This window comes from Ranitomeya variabilis, chromosome 2 (assembly GCF_051348905.1).
Source record: "Ranitomeya variabilis isolate aRanVar5 chromosome 2, aRanVar5.hap1, whole genome shotgun sequence".
Taxonomy (NCBI): Eukaryota; Metazoa; Chordata; class Amphibia; order Anura; family Dendrobatidae; genus Ranitomeya; species Ranitomeya variabilis.
Window position 1 is genome coordinate 598,973,996 of NC_135233.1, and position 21,295 is coordinate 598,995,290.

General features: G+C 41.4%; 3 protein-coding genes across 5 annotated transcripts in view; 2 read left to right on the forward strand and 1 right to left on the reverse strand.

Moving 5' to 3' along the window:
- Window positions 1-5,246, reverse strand: part of DHODH (dihydroorotate dehydrogenase (quinone)) — a 49,048-nt gene extending 43,802 nt beyond the window's left edge. For all 3 annotated transcript variants that reach the window (XM_077288553.1, XM_077288555.1, XM_077288554.1), the window contains exon 1: window positions 5,187-5,246. The gene's annotated coding sequence lies outside the window, so the exon portion shown is untranslated. The remainder of the gene's footprint in view (window positions 1-5,186) is intronic.
- On the forward strand, window positions 159-10,204 carry LOC143807233 (polycystin-1-like protein 2). The gene is made up of 3 exons (XM_077288558.1): window positions 159-312; window positions 719-809; window positions 9,859-10,204. Exons 1-3 carry the CDS (start codon window positions 211-213, stop codon window positions 9,891-9,893), a joined length of 228 nt encoding a protein of 75 aa, XP_077144673.1. The 5' UTR covers window positions 159-210; the 3' UTR covers window positions 9,894-10,204.
- Window positions 10,205-15,854: 5,650 nt separating this feature from the next.
- Window positions 15,855-21,295, forward strand: part of LOC143803893 (polycystin-1-like protein 3) — a 31,385-nt gene continuing 25,944 nt past the window's right edge. The window contains exons 1-3 of the mRNA XM_077281652.1: window positions 15,855-16,167; window positions 20,438-20,447; window positions 20,649-21,121. Coding sequence (XP_077137767.1) covers window positions 15,855-16,167; window positions 20,438-20,447; window positions 20,649-21,121 — 796 coding nt within the window. The remainder of the gene's footprint in view (window positions 16,168-20,437; window positions 20,448-20,648; window positions 21,122-21,295) is intronic.

Sequence of the window (21,295 nt, forward strand, 5' to 3'; positions counted from 1 at the left end):
CTTTGCCCACACAGAGGTAAGACACAAGGCCACAATTTAAGAGCCTTGGTCCTAACACTATATCTATATATATGTTAGATGTTTGTACTATCATACTCATGCAGGCCTCAACAAAAGCAGCAAGTTAAAAAGAAAAGACTGCCTTGGTGGTTCTTGTTCATTGGGTGGTCCTTACTGATCTCCATTAGTGTGGTTTCCACCTACTTCACCATGATGTATGGGTTCCTGTACGGAAAGGATAGTTCTGTCCGATGGATCGTTTCCATGACTTTATCTCTTTTCCAAAGCATCTTTATCCTGCAGCCTCTTAAGGTCAGTAAATATAAAAATGAATCCCTTAAAAAGGTTTCCTTCTTGCATCTCCACATTAGTCAGAGACAAGAGTCACTAAAAATGAGTGGATCCATCGCCAACAGATTTGGCGATGTCCTTCACAGTCATCCATTTATCTGTAGCATGGTATTAAAAAACAATATTTATTGAGTTAGTATGAATCAATTTTCAGGACCTGGTTTTATCGGCCACGCCAATAGTCTCTAGCTGAACGGAATCCCAGAAGATTTCCAATGGGCAAGGTCCTGCTAATCGATTTGCACCAATTGTAAAAATTTTACATCTTATCCTATGAACCAACAATGTATAAAGCAATGGCTGGATTATAAACTATTACTTAAAAAAGAAAAAAAAAAACTTTTGAAAAGTCTTTTGTGATTTCCAGGTTGTGGGATTTGCAGTTTTCTTTGCTTTGATCTTAAAGAAGGTAGATGAAGATGAAGAGGAACTTCTGGATACAGAACTAGGGATAGCAGGTTCGTCTCTTCTACTTTTTAGATTGATCACTAAAGTTTTGCTCATTGGATATGTGAGCCAGGGTTTTACAATATTCCCTGAAATCATGTATAACCAAAATAGACCTCACAGAATATGTGCATATACATAGAATGTCTGCACTTGCATCATTTTAGGTGCCTACACACTTTACATTGCAAGTGCAACAACCATTCCTCCCAATAAACACAAGAATTCTAGGCTGCAGTTGAAACCAGAAGTTTTAATCCACTTCATGTTTTTCTCAATATATGACATGAAATCGGAATAAACCTTTCCTGTTTTAGGTCAATTAGGATTACCATAATTATTAATATTTGCCAAATGCCTGAATAATGAGAGAGAGAGAGAGAATGTTTTATTACCTCCTGCAAAGTCAAAAGTTCACATACACTAAGATTACTATGCCTTTATACCATTCTGGACTGCCCATATGATGTCATGGGTTTGGAAGCTTCTGTTGTTTTTTTTTTTGCAAAATGTGAGTTATTTACAGACACGCCTGTGAATGTATTTTAATGCACACCTGAAACACACTGCTTCTTTGTGTAGCATCATGGGAAACTTTCAAAAAATCAGCCAAGATATCAGGAAGAGAATTGTGGACTTGCATAAGTCTGGCTCATACTTGGGTACAATTTCAAGATACCTGAAAGTGCCTTGTTCATTGTACAAACAATTATACGCAAGTGCAAACAAGTTGGGAATGTCCAGCCATCATACCGCTCAGGAAGGAGACAGGTTCTGTGTCCCAGAGATGAATGTGCTTTGGTCCGACATGTGCATATCAACCCAAGGACAAAAGCAAAAGACTTTGTGATGATGGCAGAAGCTGGTAAGATTGTGTCAATATCCAGATTGTGTCAATATCCACAGTGAAACGAGTACTGTATCAACATGGGCTGAAAGGCCACCCTGCCAGGATGAAGCCATTACTCCAAAAGAAACATAAAAAGCCAGATTAATGTTTGCAAATGCACACAGGAAGAAAGACCTTAATTTTTGGAGACATCCTGTGATGTAACGAAACTAAAATTTAACTTTTTGGGCATAATGGGAGAAGCTTGGAAGCCTAAGAACACTATCCCAACTGTGAAACATGAGGGTGGCAGCATCATGTTGTATGGTTGTTTTTCTCCAGGAGGGACTGGTGCACTTCACAAAATAGATGGCATCATGAGAAAAGAAGATTATGTGGCAATACTGAAGCAACATCTCAAGATATCAGCCAGGAAGTTAAATCTTGGGTGGAAATGGGTCTTCCAAATGGACAATGACCTGAAGCATGCTGCTAAAATGGTAACAAAGTCGCTTAAGGATAACAAAGTCAATGTTTTGGAGCTGCCATCACAAAGCCCTGATCTCAATCCTATTGAAAATTTATGGGCAAGGCTGAAAAGTCCGGTGTGAGCAAGGCGACCTACAAACCCGGATAAGTTACACCAGTTTTGTCAGGAGGTATGGGCCCAAATTCCGACCAACTATTGTGAGAATCTTGTGGAAGGAGATACCAAATGTCTGAGCCAAGTCATTCAGTGTAAGGGCACTGGTCCCAAATACTAATGAAATGTATGGAAACCTTTGACATTGCAGTAAGCAATAAGCAATAAAAATGCCTTAAAATATTCTCTCTCATTTTTCTGGCATTTGGCAAATAATAATTATTCTGGTAATCCGAATTCACCTAAAACGGGAAAGGTTTATTCTGATTTCATTGTAATCATAGAAGAACACGGCACTCGTGATAGTGTATAGGGTAGGTGCTCAAGTAGGGTATCCAGCCCAACAAATCCAAATAAGAGAACACTTGGCACTCTGAATGAGTAATTATCATATGCAGGAAAAAGATTTATTGATGTGCATCCATAAAGGCAAGTTGAACGTTTTTGGTCCACATCTGGACCTTCATCAGAACAAATATACTATCAAAACAACATATATAACAGAGATATATATGAATATACTTCATAGTCAAGTAGATCTTTGTATAATAATAGTTTATATCATGTAACCCCATGAATGTAAAAGGTAGTTGTGGATGCTGAACTTAGTCTATTTCACACAGAAAGAATTATAGCATATTGTACCTGAGTGTATCAGTAATTGTGGGCTTAGACCCTGTCTGTTTCTGACAGGAAAATGTAGCGTATAATAACATATGGAAGAACGTATAGTGCATAAATAGCACTTGTTGGCACCATATGGGGAAATGGTTCACTGTAGCCCTATATATACTGTATATATATATATATATATATATATATATATATATATATATATATATATATATATACACACTCACCGGCCACTTTATTAGGTACACCATGCTAGTAACGGGTTGGACCCCCTTTTGCCTTCAGAACTGCCTCAATTCTTCGTGGCATAGATTCAACAAGGTGCTGGAAGCATTCCTCAGAGATTTTGGTCCATATTGACATGATGGCATCACACAGTTGCCGCAGATTTGTCGGCTGCACATCCCAAAGATGCTCCATACAAGGCAGGATGGATCCATGCTTTCATGTTGTTTACGCCAAATTCTGACCCTACCATCCGAATGTCGCAGCAGAAATCGAGACTCATCAGACCAAGCAACGTTTTTCCAATCTTCTACTGTCCAATTTCGATGAGCTTGTACAAATTGTAGCCTCAGTTTCCTGTTCTTAGCTGAAAGGAGTGGTACCCGGTGTGGTCTTCTGCTGCTGTAGCCCATCTGCCTCAAAGTTCGACGCACTGTGCGTTCAGAGATGCTCTTAGGCCTACCTTGGTTGTAACGGGTGGCGATTTGAGTCACTGTTGCCTTTCTATCAGCTCGAACCAGTCTGCCCATTCTCCTCTGACCTCTGGCATCAACAAGGCATTTCCGCCCACAGAACTGCCGCTCACTGGATTTTTTTTCTTTTTCGGACCATTCTCTGTAAACCCTAGAGATGGTTGTGCGTGAAAATCCCAGTAGATCAGCAGTTTCTGAAATACTCAGACCAGCCCTTCTGGCACCAACAACCATGCCACGTTCAAAGGCACTCAAATCACCTTTCTTCCCCATACTGATGCTCGGTTTGAACTGCAGGAGATTGTCTTGACCATGTCTACATGCCTAAATGCACTGAGTTGCCGCCATGTGATTGGCTGATTAGAAATTAAGTGTTAACAAGAAGTTGGACAGGTGTACCTAATAAAGTGGCCAGTGAGTGTATATATATATACACTCACCGGCCACTTTATTAGGTACACCTGTCCAACTTCTTGTTAACACTTAATTTCTAATCAGCCAATCACATGGCGGCAACTCAGTGCATTTAGGCATGTAGACATGGTCAAGACAATCTCCTGCAGTTCAAACCGAGCATCAGTATGGGGAAGAAAGGTGATTTGAGTGCCTTTGAACGTGGCATGGTTGTTGGTGCCAGAAGGGCTGGTCTGAGTATTTCAGAAACTGCTGATCTACTGGGATTTTCACGCACAACCATCTCTAGGGTTTACAGAGAATGGTCCGAAAAAGAAAAAAAATCCAGTGAGCGGCAATTCTGTGGGCGGAAATGCCTTGTTGATGCCAGAGGTCAGAGGAGAATGGGCAGACTGGTTCGAGCTGATAGAAAGGCAACAGTGACTCAAATCGCCACCCGTTACAACCAAGGTAGGCCTAAGAGCATCTCTGAACGCACAGTGCGTCGAACTTTGAGGCAGATGGGCTACAGCAGCAGAAGACCACACCGGGTACCACTCCTTTCAGCTAAGAACAGGAAACTGAGGCTACAATTTGTACAAGCTCATCGAAATTGGACAGTAGAAGATTGGAAAAACGTTGCTTGGTCTGATGAGTCTCGATTTCTGCTGCGACATTCGGATGGTAGGGTCAGAATTTGGCGTAAACAACATGAAAGCATGGATCCATCCTGCCTTGTATGGAGCATCTTTGGGATGTGCAGCCGACAAATCTGCGGCAACTGTGTGATGCCATCATGTCAATATGGACCAAAATCTCTGAGGAATGCTTCCAGCACCTTGTTGAATCTATGCCACGAAGAATTGAGGCAGTTCTGAAGGCAAAAGGGGGTCCAACCCGTTACTAGCATGGTGTACCTAATAAAGTGGCCGGTGAGTGTGTATATATATATATATATATATATATATATATACACACATATATACGATAATCATAGATACTGGGCAAGTCTATTTTACATAATGGAACGGCAGATAAAGCACATGGTAATATACGCTATGCACAGTCAGTGAAACCCTGAGTGAGAACTATACAGCACTACATGGGAGACTAGCCTGCTATCCAGCAAAAACAATATACAGCGATATTCAGCAAGGAGGGGATAACCCGTAGGTATAGCTGGTTGTATTACCTGGATGCAGCACGTTGGCGCACATGTAATGCGACAGGAGTCGCTGTGTGAAAGGCGCTTGTGGGGACGGCGTGCAGTTCTGGTTATGAAGGGGCCGGCGTGAGGATGTATCACGTGACCGGGCCGCGTGACCAAGGTCACATGATTGGCCCTAGCTTCCCTTGGGTGTGTAACACAGCGGGGAAGGGGCCGGGCATGCGCTGTGCATACTGGAATGCGGTTAGAGAATTCAGTGGTTTTACCAAGGCTACTGGCTAGGATGTACGGCAGAGTCCCATAATGCTGTAGGGTAAATGTGTCTAAATATCACAAGAGATCCCACAGGCAGAATCCACCCCCGATATTTTAGAGTATATGAATGGTGAAACATGAAAGATATAAAGGGTCAAGTTTGTTCTCTATAAAATTAGAGAGTTGGTATATAATGTCTATAGAGTGGTGGTTATATAAGAGCAGTGATGATATACTATACCAGAGTGAGCGGTGGGGTGGGTATAGTGAATTGTGGTGAAGCTCAACGGTTCTAGAAGAAAAGAAATAGAACCATTAGCATTAACATCAATCATAAAAGACTGACTCTTATCAATCAGAGAAGGCATCAATACGTGAAGTGATAGTAGTAATCACATCATTAAGTTGAAAGTTTGTTATCTTCAGCCCATCATTCACGGGCGTATCTTGAGGAGTCGTTTTCACAAAAAACTTGAGGTGTCATAGTCCCTATTAAGTCCTTTGGGTTCAAGTGTCTGCAGCGTGAAGATCCAGTAGGCCTCCCGTTTTTTCAACATCTTAACCCGATTCTGACCCCTTCTCCCTGGGTCAATTTGTTCCACCACCTGGAACCTAAGTTGTGCCACATTATGCCCCATTTTTTTTTAAAGTGATACGGAAAGGAAGGTGAACTCTTCCGCACCTAATGTTCGATTTATGTTGGGACACCCTGTCCCTAATAGTCTGAGTAGTTTCCCCCTCGTATACAAGTCCACAGGGACGTTTTATCGCATATATCACGTATGTGGATTCACACGTGTAGTAACCCTTGATCGAGATGTTCTGTCCTGTGTGGGGATGAGAGATGAACTGGCCCTTCTGAATGTTGTTACATTGTAAGCAATTCAGACACGGGAATGTTCCCCGTCTTTGAGTCTGTAGAAATGTTTGTCTAGGGACCAGTATGTTAGACCCCATGTCAGCCCTGACCAATTTATCCCTCAGATTTGCGGGGCAGCGATAAGATGGTAAGAATGGTTTTTGAAATTCTGGTATATTCGTATAGGTGAGTATGTTCCAATGCTTTCAGATGATAGTATGAACCCTTTTCGAATATGGGTGGTATGTATGCACAAATGGGATGCGTTTACCCTGTTCCCTTGGTCTGGGATTAGGGGTATTATGTCGAGCTGACTGTAATATCTCTTTCGGGTAACCCCTTTCAATAAATTTATGTTCCATTTCGCCCAATCTCCGTTGTTTAATGTCCTCATTGGTAACAATCCTATCAACCCTTTGAAACTGCGATCTGGGGATTGATTTCTTCATCATAGGGGGATGGAAACAAGAGTAATGGAGAAGGCTATTACGGTCTGTCTCTTTTGTGTGTAGGTCTATTGAGAGATGTAACTCCCCTTCCTTGTAGATGGAAGTATCCAAGAAGCTAATTTTATCCAGGCTATATGACAATGTAAATTTCAGTTCCGGACAGATGTTATTAATATATCTGTCAAAGGACAACAGAGTTTCCTCTGAGCCAGTCCATAAACAGAAAATGTCGTCTATATAGCGACGCCATAAAATGGAATGTTGTTGAAATAGGGGACTGTTGTAGATATAGTCCTCCTCAAAAGCTGACATGTAGGCTACTGTGTAAGGGGGCGCTATGTGAGACCCCATGGCGGTCCTATGTAGCTGAACATAATAGTGTCCTGAAACATGAAATAGTTCTTTTTAAGAACAAGATTTAATAAATCAGAACAGAAGTCTCTAATCTGTGGGTCAAGCCCAGCTATTGTAAGTAATCTATACATGGCTTCTAGGCCCTTATCATGTGTGATGGACGTATAGAGGCTGCTAACGTCCCAGGTGGCAAGTAAAGCTGTTGATGGTAGGGGACCAAGTGATTTGATAGTCCTTATAAAGTCACCAGTGTCCAATAGAAAAGATTTACATTTTTTCACCAAAGGTGTTAGAATTATTTCTAGGGTCATGGCCAAGGGTGAAAGGATAGCATCGGAAGAAGCAACTATGGGGCGCCCTGGTGGTTTGTGCAGCCTCTTGTGAATTTTTGGGAGAACATAGAAGACAGGTACAATTGGGTCAGACTTAGATAAGAATTCTTTGAGCTTTTTATCAATGGTACCTGTCTGCATATGTCTGTCCAGAACTGTATTGATCTTAGACGCTATTGTGTTAGTGGGGTTGTGATGGATGGCTATATAGACAGTAGTATAATTGTCTCGTGACCTCCTCAAGGTAGTCCCGTTAGTCCATGATGACTACCGCTCCCCCTTTGTCTGCTGGTTTAACTATCAAGGATTTATCTGATGATATCTGTTTCAGAGCTATTTTTTCGACCGATGTGAGGTTGGAACGAAAGTGTAATTTTCCTTGGAGTATATCCCTATTTAACTTATCCATATCCTTCTCTACCAATGAGATGAATGTCTCAATGGGTGGGTTGTCCTTTGGGAACATATATGAACTAGGATTACGTAGGCCTAATTGTCCCAAGGTGAGTGGGGCAGGATCTGCAGAGGTAAGTGATTCTGAAGTTGGCGCATGTTTTGAAAAATGCGCCCGAAGGCGTAGGTTACGGTAAAACCTCTGCAGGTCCATGCTCAACTCAAAGGAATCATGTCTGTAAGAGAGGCAGAAGGACAAATCCTTTTGGAGGAGGGAAAGTTGGTAAGAGTCAAGATTTTTGGACGATATGTTGATCACAAGTGGGAGATGCCTACCTGGGATCGTGTTGTCATGTTGGTCCTGACGTCTCCTGCGGCATTGGCCCCCCCGCCACGTCTTCCTCTTTGTCGACCACGATTCAGACCTAAAAAAGTAGTATTGGTTGGGGCGTTTGAAGAACCATGTCTGCTTAGTCTGAGGAGCTTCGGGAGGCCTGGTGTCTGAAGAAGCGATTTGTGTCTCTCCGTTGGTAGACCCTGTTCTGCTGGTAGTCCTCCGTGTCCCTTAAAAACTTCGATCTTTTCTTCTTCTCCAGGTCCCGTCGGAAGGTGTTGAGAATCTCCTCATTCTTGGATTTCATCTCCTGCAATTCCTCTAATGGCATAGTGCTTGAGAGTTGAGTCTCTATTGCCGTAATCTGGGAATTGACAAGATTCCAGGTTCTTCTGTAGAAAGGATAAAGTTAGGGTCATTAAGTCGAAAGAACATTTGTTCAAAATTTGCTCAAACTTAGTACAATACTCCTTATCTTCTTTAAAAAAGGTTGGGTGGAGAGGGACACGCAACCCTCTAGGTATACACTGGACCCTCAAGTATTCTGCGATCGTTATGGTATGTAACTCCAAGTTGATGGCTCTCTTTGTTTCTCTCTCCAAGTCCCTATTCTTCAGTTCCTGTGGTGGAGTTTGAAGAAAGTCACTAGAGGCTGTAACTCTGGAAACAATTTCCACGACTTCAGTGGTATTGTAGAAAAAGGTTTCTGATGACATAACTGTAGTCCGGTGCTCGTGCAAAGGAGAAGTCAATGTAATAATAGAACAACACGGCACTCGTGATAGTGTATAGGGTAGGTGCTCAAGTAGGGTATCCAGCCCAACAAATCCAAATAAGAGAAAACTTGGCACTCTGAATGAGTAATTATCATATGCAGGAATAAGATTTATTGATGTGCATCCATAAAGTCAAGTTGAACGTTTTCGGTCCACATCCGGACCTTCATCAGAACAAATATACTATGAAAACAAAATATATAACAGAGATATATATGAATATACTTCATAGTCAAGTAGATCTTTCTTTATTTTGGAATCTATAGAGACAGGATATACGTTTCTCCCTGAACCAGGTCTCTGTGAGGTTTTCCTTCTTATACGTAACAGTACCTGTATCCTTTTGTATCCTTTTGCACTCAAGCACTTATAGTACTTTAATAGCAATCATTATGGATTTGTTCCTTAGTTACGATAAAAAGCATTCCTCCGGTACACTATGTTTCTTCACAGCCTCCTCTGGACTCTCCTCCTCTTCAGGACTTGTGTAATCAGCACTATTCACAATAGTTTTGGACTTCTTTATCATTCTCTTTTCTTCTTAGATTCATATGTGCATATAAACTATTATTATAGAAAGATCTACTTGACTATGAAGTATATTCATATATATCTCTGTTATATATTTTGTTTTGATAGTATATTTGTTCTGATGAAGGTCCGGATGTGGACCGAAAACGTTCAACTTGCCTTTATGGATGCACATCAATAAATCTTTTTCCTGCATATGATAATTACTCATTCAGAGTGCCAAGTTTTCTCTTATTTTTATTCTGATTTCATGTCAGACATTGAGAAAAACATACATATATGTCTTTTTATATAGTGTATGGAAACGTCTGGTTTCAACTGCATGTATCTGTAGGAGACGGTATCTACTATGTTCTGTTTTGATGCAGATCCCAGAAGACATGCAGTAATGTGATTATTGCTGTATATTGCAGATGAATATCTGACATGTGATGAGACGGCACTGTGATGGATTTCCTGGCTCTCCGCATTCTCTCATAATGTGCACTGGATTTAACTGGAACATCTTTCATTTTATTGGGACAGATACATTCTGCAGGGCCATACACAGATTTTACAAAGCTCCATTTCACTTTTTTCTCCTCCCGGTGTATTTTATTTAGATTTGTATTATGTATATAGGCAAACTATGGTATTGCCTTTATGACCAATCACAGTTTTTTTTAAATTGTTTTTATACTGGATAAAAAGTGAAGGATTTCAACACTTTTTTCTTCTTCTTTTTCCTTTAAAATAAATATAATGTTCCTTCCTAGCAAATATTATTAACCTCCCTTTTGTAAAATTGCATTAAGCCATTTCTTGTTATAAAAAAAACCCTGCAATATAACTTGTAGCTTATAGAAGCGCAGGAGTTTTGCGGTCAAACATCCTACCTTTTTCAGCCCACATGTGATGGAGAAAGTGTTCACACTCGAGGTTTGCACTCCCAGGTTATTTCAAGATGGCAGAAGAGCAAAACTTTCAGTAAAACTTTTGCAAAACTTTCTGAGAGTAAAACTTTCTGCAAATCCTCATGTACACAGGCAAATCAGCACCCGATTATTCAGATTTTGCTACAGTTTTCCCTTTTGCCTTTAAAAATAAAATCACCTTAGAAACTCCCTGCTTCCCAAAAACACTAAGTGCATAAAATAAGTAACCTGACCATTTTTCATGCGTTTTCTGCTAGAAAGCCATTCTAAAACACTAGGAAGCCTCTTGATATTTTACACTAAAAGTTCATAGCAAAACTGAAAAAAAAAAAAAAATGCCTGGGGGTCTTTGTGAGCATTTTGTAAATGATTGTTTTAAGCTTTTTTGCCTCCTAGAACACTAGACTTTATTCATGCTGAATGGGTTAAAAAAAAATATGAGAAAATCATCCAGAAATGAAAGCCATAAAAACATTTACAAAATGCATCAGGAAAAAGCTAACAAAAAAGCTAAAAAAAACCCCAAAAAACATCCACATAGAAGGAGCAATTCCTAGAGCATTTTCCGCTTGAAAAATTCGTCATATTTTACCATCTCAAAAATCCTTTGTGTGAACTTACTCTTAGGCTATGGTCACTCAAGAGGTTTTTGAGTCCTATAAATCTGATGAATGTTGAAAGCAAAAACAGTTTTAAGAAACACTTCTTTTTTGGGGGGCATTTTAATTTTTCTTAAGCTATGCTTACATGCAGCATTTTTTTCAGCAGCCAAGATCTGCTATCTTGGCAGGAAAAACAACGCGTTCAAAATGTTTGCAGTGTTTTTGATGCATTTGAGGGGGTTTTTTTTGTTCCGATTGCATGTGTGCTTTGTGCACAGTATATGTTCAATAAAGTTATTTTTGTTAAATAAAAAGTCACAAAAAAATGCTGTAGCGTTTTTTTTGCAATGCGTTTTCACTTTCTCATTGCTTTCTATGGGTGAAAAAAAAAACGATGCAAAAATGCTGAAAGAATTGACATGCAGCAGATTTTAAAAACGGAGCAGTTTTCAACTCAGGAAAAAAAAAAGCATTCAATCTCATAGCTTTTGCTGATATTGTAAAAAGCAGCTTTAAATTTGCAGAAAAAAATGCAGCAAAAAAACACTGCAAAAATGCAACGCCACGTTTTGAAGAGTTTTTTGCAGCCTTCTGATTGGACAGTGTCTAATTTGGAGTGGATTTCATTAAGATCTGCTTCAAAGAAGTGACATTTGCTTTATTTCTACAAGGCTTTTTTTTTTTTTCAATATCACTTCAGGAAAAAAAAATGGCACCAAAAAATTGTATATGGGTTTCCCATAGAAATGGAGAGGAGGAGTTTTCCACATGTTTTTGAAGGCTTTTTTTACGAAGAATTTGAAGAAAATCCACTCCCAAAGAACTCCATGTGAACATCACCTTAGAGATTCTTTTTTTCTAGCATCTGTCCTCCCTTGAGAGATGGTTTCCAGACAGAGGACCGTCATCTGTGACATCTTTATGAGTCCCTCTCCTTAATGTTTGGCAAAATGGTTTCCATACACCTTTTTCAGAAAAAAGGATCGCATTAGGGAACAGAATTTTTAACAATTTAGAAAAATGTATTTTTATTTTAGGACTGAACATATCTGTCTATCTGTCTAGATGACGCATTGCAGGCAATGTCATAATTATCTATATAGCTTTGTTTTATTATTATTCCTGTCTCTCCTCTGTATGGTATGTTACACACTCATTTATGGAAACAATAAAATGTATTATGAGTCAATTTAATTAAAAATATGATAAAATGTAATACTACAGAACAATGGTTTATGTGTATTGCTTCAGATATGTATCGCAGGCTTCTGTGTATATACTAGGCCTCACTTATCAAAACTATCCAGATGAAAAGCTGTCTTTGTTGTCCATAGCAACCAATCAGAGCACAGGTTTTATTTCAAAAACTCCTCTGGGAAAATGAAAGCTGAGCCGTGATTGGTTGTTATAGGAAACAAAGACAAGTTTTCACTAAATCCTTACAATTCAGAGGAGTTAGACAATACTTGTACACCATGTTATGACAAGCTAGAGATAGAAGTCATGAACGACCCTTTTCAGCTCTGCATTAGGGCTGTCCCACACGTCCAGATAATTACGGTACCGGAATAAATCGGTACCGGAGTTATCCGTGTCCGTGTGCCTGGGAACTCACGGAGGCCATACGTGCGGCACACGTGTGCCGCCCGTATGGCGAGTGGGTACCACACGGAGCGTGTGGTACCCACTCTGCATGGTGCTGAAGCTGCGATTCATATCTTCCCTGCAGCAACGTTTGCTGTAGAGAAAATATGAAGAATAGTGTTTAAAATAAAGATCTATGTGTCCGCCGCCCCCCCACCCCCTGTGCGCCCCCCCGCTGGTCAGAAAATACTTACCCGCTCCCTCGCTGCTTCCTGGTCTGGCCGCGGCTTCTCCTGCATGCGGTCACGTGGGGCCGATCATTTACAGTCATGAATATGTGGCTCCACCTCCCATAGGGGCGGAGCCGACTATTCATGATTGTAATTGATCGGCCCCACGTGACCGCATACAGTAGGAGGCGCGGCCAGACCAGGAAGGAGCGAGGAGCGGGTAAGTATTTTCTGACCAGCGGGGGGGCGCACAGGGGGTGGGGGGGCGGCGGACACATGGATCTTTATTTTTAACACTATTCTTCATATTTTCTCTATAGCAAACGCTGCTACAGGGAAGATATGAATCGCGGCTTCAGCACCATGTGGGGGGGACAGCGCTTACTGTAGCGCTGTCTCCTGCACGCACACGGACCCCAGACGGAGAATGTCCGTGTGAGGTCCGTGTTTTACGTGGACCCATTGACTCTATTGGGTCCGTGTAAAACGTGCGCTCCCACGAACACTGACATGTCTCCGTGTTTGGCACACGGAGGCACGGTCCGCAAAAAATCAATGACATCTGCACAGATGCATTGATTTTTATGGGTCTACGTGTGTCAGTGTCTCCGGTACGTGAGGAAACTGTCACCTCACGTACCGGAATCACTGACGTGTGAAACCGGCCTTAGGGCTGTCCCACACGTCCAGATAATTCCGGTACCGGAATAAATCGGTACCGGAGTTATCCGTGTCCGTGTGCCTGGGAACTCACGGAGGCCATACCTGCGGCACACGTGTGCCGCCCGTATGGCGAGTGGGTACCACACGGAGCGTGTGGTACCCACTCTGCATGGTGCTGAAGCTGCGATTCATATCATCCCTGCAGCAACGTTTGCTGCAGGGAAAATATGAAGAATAGTGTTTAAAATAAAGATCCATGTGTCCGCCGCCCCCCCACCCCCTGTGCGCCCCCCCCGCTGGTCAGAAAATACTCACCCGGATCCCCCGTCGGCAGTCGCTCCTTCCTGGTCTGGCCGCGGCTTACTGTATGCGGTCACGTGGGGCCGCTCATTTACACTCATTAATAGGCGGCTCCGCCCCTATTGGAGGTGGAGCCACATATTCATGAGTGTAATCGGCCGCATACAGTAGGAGGCGCGGCCAGACCAGGAAGGAGCGACAGCCGACGGGGGACCCGGATAAGTATTTTCTGACCAGCGGGGGGGGCGCACAGGGGGTGGGGGGGCGGCGGACACATGGATCTTTATTTTAAACACTATCATTCATATTTTCTCTATAGCAAACGCTGCTACAGGGAACATATGAATGGCGGCTTCAGCACCATGTGGGGGGGACAGCGCTTACTGTAGCGCTGTCTCCGGCACGCCACACGGACCCCAGACGGAGAATGTCCGTGTGAGGTGCGTGTTTTACACGGACCCATTGACTCTATTGGGTCCGTGTAATCCGTGCGCTCCCACGAACACTGACATGTCTCCGTGTTTGGCACACGGAGACACGGTCCGCACACGGTCCGCACAAAATCAATGACATCTGAACAGATGCATTGATTTTTATGGGTCTACGTGTGTCAGTGTCTCCGGTACGGGAGGAAACTGTCACCTCACGTACCGGAGCCACTGACGTGTGAAACCGGCCTTAGACAGCGCAGTGGGATAAAGTATTCAAAACTGTCTGTTACCCATAGCAACCAATCACAAAGCAGCTTTCACTTTACCAGAGCATTGTAAGAAATGAAAGCTGCGCTCTGATTGGTTGCTATGAGCAATAAACGCAGTACCTCTTTTAACTATGTTGATAAATGAGGCCTACTGTCTCAGATTTGCTGCCAAAAATGTGCTTATAGGAATAAGTGTTTTTTGCTTTTTAGGCGTCTTTTACTGCTGTGTAAAAATAAAAAAAAAAGCCTGAAAAATCACTCAAATTTTTTTTTCTATTAATTTCTATTGAACAACGGTTTGCCGTTCCTACCTTCAGTCTTTGCAATTTTTCTTGTTAACATCATGTTTCTAAAAAACACCGAGCGTTTAAAAGAAGTGACCTGGCGCTTTACGCTATGAGGCTGCTCCATACTTTACAATAGAATGGGAAAGCAAAGAAAAAAAAATGCCTGGGTTTCTTTTTGAGGCGCCTAAAAAAAACCTCTAGCACTTTATTCATTAATGGATTTAAAAAAATGTCCAAAAAATAGTCTAAAAAAAAGGTTTGTTTGTTTTTTAAGTTACCGTGTTTGCGGAAAACGGTTTTGAAAATGTTGACACTGAAAAAAAAAAAAAATCTTCAGGACAAAAAAAAAAAAAAAAGTCTAAAAATCCAACATTGAAGAGGCGATAACTGAAGCAGTTTCAGGAAAAAAATTGTAATTTTTGACTGCCTGAAAAAAAAAAATACAGTGTGAACATGCCCTAACTGATCAGTGGTGAATTTCTTAGAGTTATTAAAGGGTTTATCAGTTTAAGAAAACTCCTGTCCCCTTTGTCCGTTGTTCCCGCCGCATATTATTATCTGCAGCGTTGGCGTCACATCAACAGCGCTGCAGTCAATCAGTGAGGTTAGCGGCTCTGAGCGACTCGTGCCATCAACTCGGGAAGAGCTGCTGAACTCATTGATTAGCTGCAGCGCTGCAGGTAATAATAGATACCAGGATCATCGGGAGACTCGGAGCTGGACCAAGGGAGGAAGAGAAAAGCTCAGTATGTTTTTTGAAGCAAAACTGCAGCTGAGGGAGACAGAATATTCTTTAATATATTAAAAAACCTCTTATAGTTTACATAGAGGTAGTCAGGTTTCCTCCGTGCTCCAAAACCGGATCTGAAACTCAATAATGTGATGTCATTTATGTCCGACTTGTACTTTTCTGTATTGATCTCTACCTATTTATCTACAATAAAAGCCATTTGTAGTGACCACAATGGTGTACGTTTGCTCAGCAGTGTATAGCTAGAGACCATGCACCTGTCCGGCTGGGTGTGCCGCCTTGTTTATTTGATGGGGAGGGGGGATATTGTCGCTCCTCCATCATTTCCAGCTTACTGTACAACAACGGGGGGTGAAGTCTCAGTTCTGTCCAAGAACCATGTGGATTCTGTGCTACTTGACCTTACTTCTCTTGACCAAGTGTCACGTCAACTTTGCCCAATGCCCCGGCACCCAGAAGAATGTAGGAGGCCGTTGCATTCAGCTCGTCAATCAAGAGTTGACTTATGATGGAGCAAAAGCTTGGTGCCAGAAACAAGACGGACGGTTGGCCCAGATTGGAAACCAGAACACACTAGATGAAATATTACTGCTAATTAAAGATGAGGGAGCTTACTGGATTGAAGTCGTGTCACCCATAAAAGAACAGATGGCACAAGGTAACCAAATTCAAGGTAGCGAGAATAAAAGAGGTAAGCTCGAAAAATAGAAGGAAAATTAAGATGAGAGTCTACGTATCTCTGAATAGTTTACGGGGTGAAGTTTAGGGTTAGACCCATCTCATCTTGACTTGGGATTTGTGACCAAAAGCAGAGCTTCTGTTTCCAAAGGTTTTGGAACCAGCACATGGGTCCCACTATTATGTTGCATGCTACTATATTAATAACCATCATTCCTCAAGATGTAGTGGTTATGCCTTAAGGAGAGGTCCAAAGGCCATATTTTCAATCAGTGTACTGTCCATGTGCTCAGCGAACACTCAATGGACACACTGATCCAATAGTGATTTTTCACAGCAACTAATAAAAGAATTGCAGCCTGCATTCATCTGATTTATTGCATGGAGATGCACATAGAGCCATTCAGGTCCAAAAATTGCAGATTAAAAACTTAGCAAAATTTGTGCACAAATTTACTGTACTCCAATCCCCCCTCCTTGAATGATTTTATGTATGTCCAGAATTTTGGGGGTGATTTTTGTGCCATTCTTTTTTGCGCTATGCCTGTCAAAAAAAGTTTAAAGACAAAAATAATTTGCTTTTTTTTATTCTTTGCAAAATTAATGAACTGTGTGCACCATTTTGAAGAATTTGCTGCCAAAAATGTCAATAAATACCACAAAAAAAAGCACACAAATGATCAATCGGCTCCAATATTCCAAAGTTGTTTTCCTTTTATGTTTGCCTTTTTTTCACCACATACAGGTCCTTCTCAAAAAATTAGCATATAGTGTTAAATTTCATTATTTACCATAATGTAATGATTACAATTAAACTTTCATATATTATAGATTCATTATCCACCAACTGAAATTTGTCAGGTCTTTTATTGTTTTAATACTGATGATTTTGGCCTACAACTCCTGATAACCCAAAAAACCTGTCTCAATAAATTAGCATATTTCACCCGTCCAATCAAATAAAAGTGTTTTTTAATAACAAACAAAAAAACCATCAAATAATAATGTTCAGTTATGCACTCAATACTTTGTCGGGAATCCTTTGGCAGAAATGACTGCTTCAATGCGGTGTGGCATGGAGGCAATCAGCCTGTGACACTGCTGAGATGTTATGGAGGCCCAGGATGCTTCAATAGCGGCCTTAAGCTCATCCAGAGTGTTGGGTCTTGCGTCTCTCAACTTTCTCTTCACAATATCCCACAGATTCTCTATGGGGTTCAGGTCAGGAGAGTTGGCTGGCCAATTGAGCACAGTAATACCATGGTCAGTAAACCATTTACCAGTGGTTTTGGCACTGTGAGCAGGTGCCAGGTCGTGCTGAAAAATGAAAACTTCATCTCCATAAAGCATTTCAGCCGATGGAAGCATGAAGTGCTCCAAAATCTCCTGATAGCTAGCTGCATTGACCCTGCCCTTGATGAAACACAGTGGACCAACACCAGCAGCTGACATGGCACCCCACACCATCACTGACTGTGGGTACTTGACACTGGACTTCAGGCATTTTGGCATTTCCTTCTCCCCAGTCTTCCTCCAGACTCTGGCACCTTGATTTCCGAATGACATGCAAAATTTGCTTTCATCAGAAAAAAGTACTTGGGACCACTTAGCAACAGTCCAGTGCTGCTTCTCTGTAGCCCAGGTCAGGCGCTTCTGCCGCTGTTTATGGTTCAAAAGTGGCTTTACCTGGGGAATGCGGCACCTGTAGCCCATTTCCTGCACACGCCTTTCCACACCAGACTCAGTCCACTGCTTCCTCAGGTTCCCCAAGGTCTGGAATCGGTCCTTCTCCACAATCTTCCTCAGGGTCCGGTCACCTCTTCTCGTTGTACAGCGTTTTCTGCCACATTGTTTCCTTCCAACAGACTTACCATTGAGGTGCCTTGATACAGCACTCTGGGAACAGCCTATTTGTTGAGAAATTTCTTTCTGGGTCTTACCCTCTTGCTTGAGGGTGTCAATGATGGCCTTCTTGACATCTGTCAGGTCGCTAGTCTTACCCATGATGGGGGTTTTGAGTAATGAACCAGGCAGGGAGTTTTTAAAAGCCTCAGGTATCTTTTGCATGTGTTTAGAGTTAATTAGTTGATTCAGAAGATTAGGGTAATAGGTCATTTAGAGAACCTTTTCTTGATATGCTAATTTATTGAGACAGGTTTTTGGGGTTATCAGGAGTTGTAGGCCAAAATCATCAGTATTAAAACAATAAAAGACCTGACAAATTTCAGTTGGTGGATAATGAATCTATAATATATGAAAGTTTAATTGTAATCATTACATTATGGTAAATAATGAAATTTAACACTATATGCTAATTTTTTGAGAAGGACCTGTATATTGATAATGTTGCACATTGTGCTTTAGTTTATTGTACAGTGGGGCAAAAAAGTATTTAGTCATTCAGCAATAGTGCAAGTTCCACCACTTAAAAAGATGAGAGGCGTCTGTAATTTACATCATAGGTAGACCTCAACTATGGGAGACAAACTGAGAAAAAAAAATACAGAAAATCACATTGTCTGTTTTTTTATCATTTTATTTGCATATTATGGTGGAAAATAAGTATTTGGTCAGAAACAAAATTTCATCTCAATACTTTGTAATATATCCTTTGTTGGCAATGACAGAGGTCAAACGTTTTCTGTAAGTCTTCACAAGGTTGCCACACACTGTTGTTGGTATGTTGGCCCATTCCTCCATGCAGATCTCCTCTAGAGCAGTGATGTTTTTGGCTTTTCGCTTGGCAACACGGACTTTCAACTCCCTCCAAAGGTTTTCTATAGGGTTGAGATCTGGAGACTGGCTAGGCCACTCCAGGACCTTGAAATGCTTCTTACAAAGCCACTCCTTCGTTGCCCTGGCGGTGTGCTTTGGATCATTGTCATGTTGAAAGACCCAGCCACGTTTCATCTTCAATGCCCTTGCTGATGGAAGGAGGTTTGCACTCAAAATCTCACGATACATGGCCCCATTCATTCTTTCATGTACCCGGATCAGTCGTCCTGGCCCCTTTGCAGAGAAACAGCCCCAAAGCATGATGTTTCCACCACCATGCTTTACAGTAGGTATGGTGTTTGATGGATGCAACTCAGTATTCTTTTTCCTCCAAACACGACAAGTTGTGTTTCTACTAAACAGTTCCAGTTTGGTTTCATCAGACCATAGGACATTCTCCCAAAACTCCTCTGGATCATCCAAATGCTCTCTAGCAAACTTCAGACGGGCCCAGACATTTACTGGCTTAAGCAGTGGGACACATCTGGCACTGCAGGATCTGAGTCCATGGTGGCGTAGTGTGTTACTTATGGTAGGCCTTGTTACATTGGTCCCAGCTCTCTGCAGTTCATTCACTAGGTCCCCCCGCGTGGTTCTGGGATTTTTGCTCACTGTTCTTGTGATCATTCTGACCCCACGGGGTGGGATTTTGCGTGGAGCCCCAGATCGAGGGAGATTATCAGTGGTCTTGAATGTCTTCCATTTTCTAATTATTGCTCCCACTGTTGATTTCTTCACTCCAAGCTGGTTGGCTATTGCAGATTCAGTCTTCCCAGCCTGGTGCAGGGCTACAATTTTGTTTCTGGTGTCCTTTGACAGCTCTTTGGTCTTCACCATAGTGGAGTTTGGAGTCAGACTGTTTGAGGGTGTGCACAGGTGTCTTTTTATACTGATAACAAGTTTAAACAGGTGCCATTACTACAGGTAATGAGTGGAGGAAAGAGGAGACTCTTAAAGAAGAAGTTACAGGTCTGTGAGAGCCAGAAATCTTGATTGTTTGTTTCTGACCAAATACTTATTTTCCACCATAATATGCAAATAAAATGATAAAAAAACAGACAATGTGATTTTCTGGATTTTGATTTCTCAGTTTGTCTCCCATAGTTGAGGTCTACCTATGATGTAAATTACAGACGCCTCTCATCTTTTTAAGTGGTGGAACTTGCACTATTGCTGAATGACTAAATACTTTTTTGCCCCACTGTATCTACATAAAACTGAGGACTTACGCACACAGCACACTGCCTCTGCCATATAGGCTCCATCACCTCCATAGAAGCAATGCATACAGGGTTCAGTGGAATATGCCACCATTTTTTTCTACACTAATCTGCCTGATACAGCCTTTGTAAAAAAATTGGAAATACGGTATCGGTCTCATGCGCCAATATTAATATCTCTATAGAGCCATAATACAGCCATTTGTAGAACATCTTAATCCATGCAAAAGAGCTATTATGGACCCCTAAAGGGGCTTTCTGCTTTTAATATTAATGACCTATCTTTAGGTTCTATTGTGTAATGATCATATATAGTACAATGAATGGGAGACGCTTGCAGTACAATTTTTGGCCTTTACATAATGTACAGACCTGTGCCATTCTTGGTATGGGCAATATCGTCGATTAGTGGGGGTGTCTGGAGTCATACTGGTGAAAAAGTACTGTGGATTTTGGATGAAGCTACCTTTTGGAAATACTTTATATATCCTGTGTAAAGATACATTAAATTGTACTTGATTAACCTATTGTTACAATCCGAACAAGATCAAAGTCAACAACAAGACCAAGAGCCGGACACTCAAGAAGTTCAGCGCCAAGACGCACAGGAAAACCAAAATAAAAGACAACAAGACAACAGAGAAGATAAGCAAAAAAATGAACAGCAAAATCAACAAGAAGACCAACAAGACCAACACAGAGGAAAAGACGAAGACCAACAAGACCAAAACAGAGGAAAAGACGAAGACCAACAAGACCAATACAAAGGAAGAAACGAAGACCAACAGGCCCAAAAAGACCAACAAAAAGGAAAAGATGAAGACCAACAAGAGCAACAAAAAGGAATAGACAATCAAGAAGACCAAAGTGGAAGAGAGCACGCAGATAAAGGCAAATATGATCACAGAGAAAGATACCAAGATATTCACGAAGAGAGAGGCCATGAATACAAGGACCACCACAGAGAAAATGGTAAGTGCTAAGTCAGAATGTTGTAGTAGTCTAGGTGGGATATGATAAGGTCACATGCTGTTGATTCAAAGTTTGAGAAATGTTTTTGAGATGATGAGGGTTTAAATGTCTTGTCTGAAAAAATGTCAGAATCAAAGGTTATCCCAAGGCAGTAGACTTTTGAGAATGAAGAAA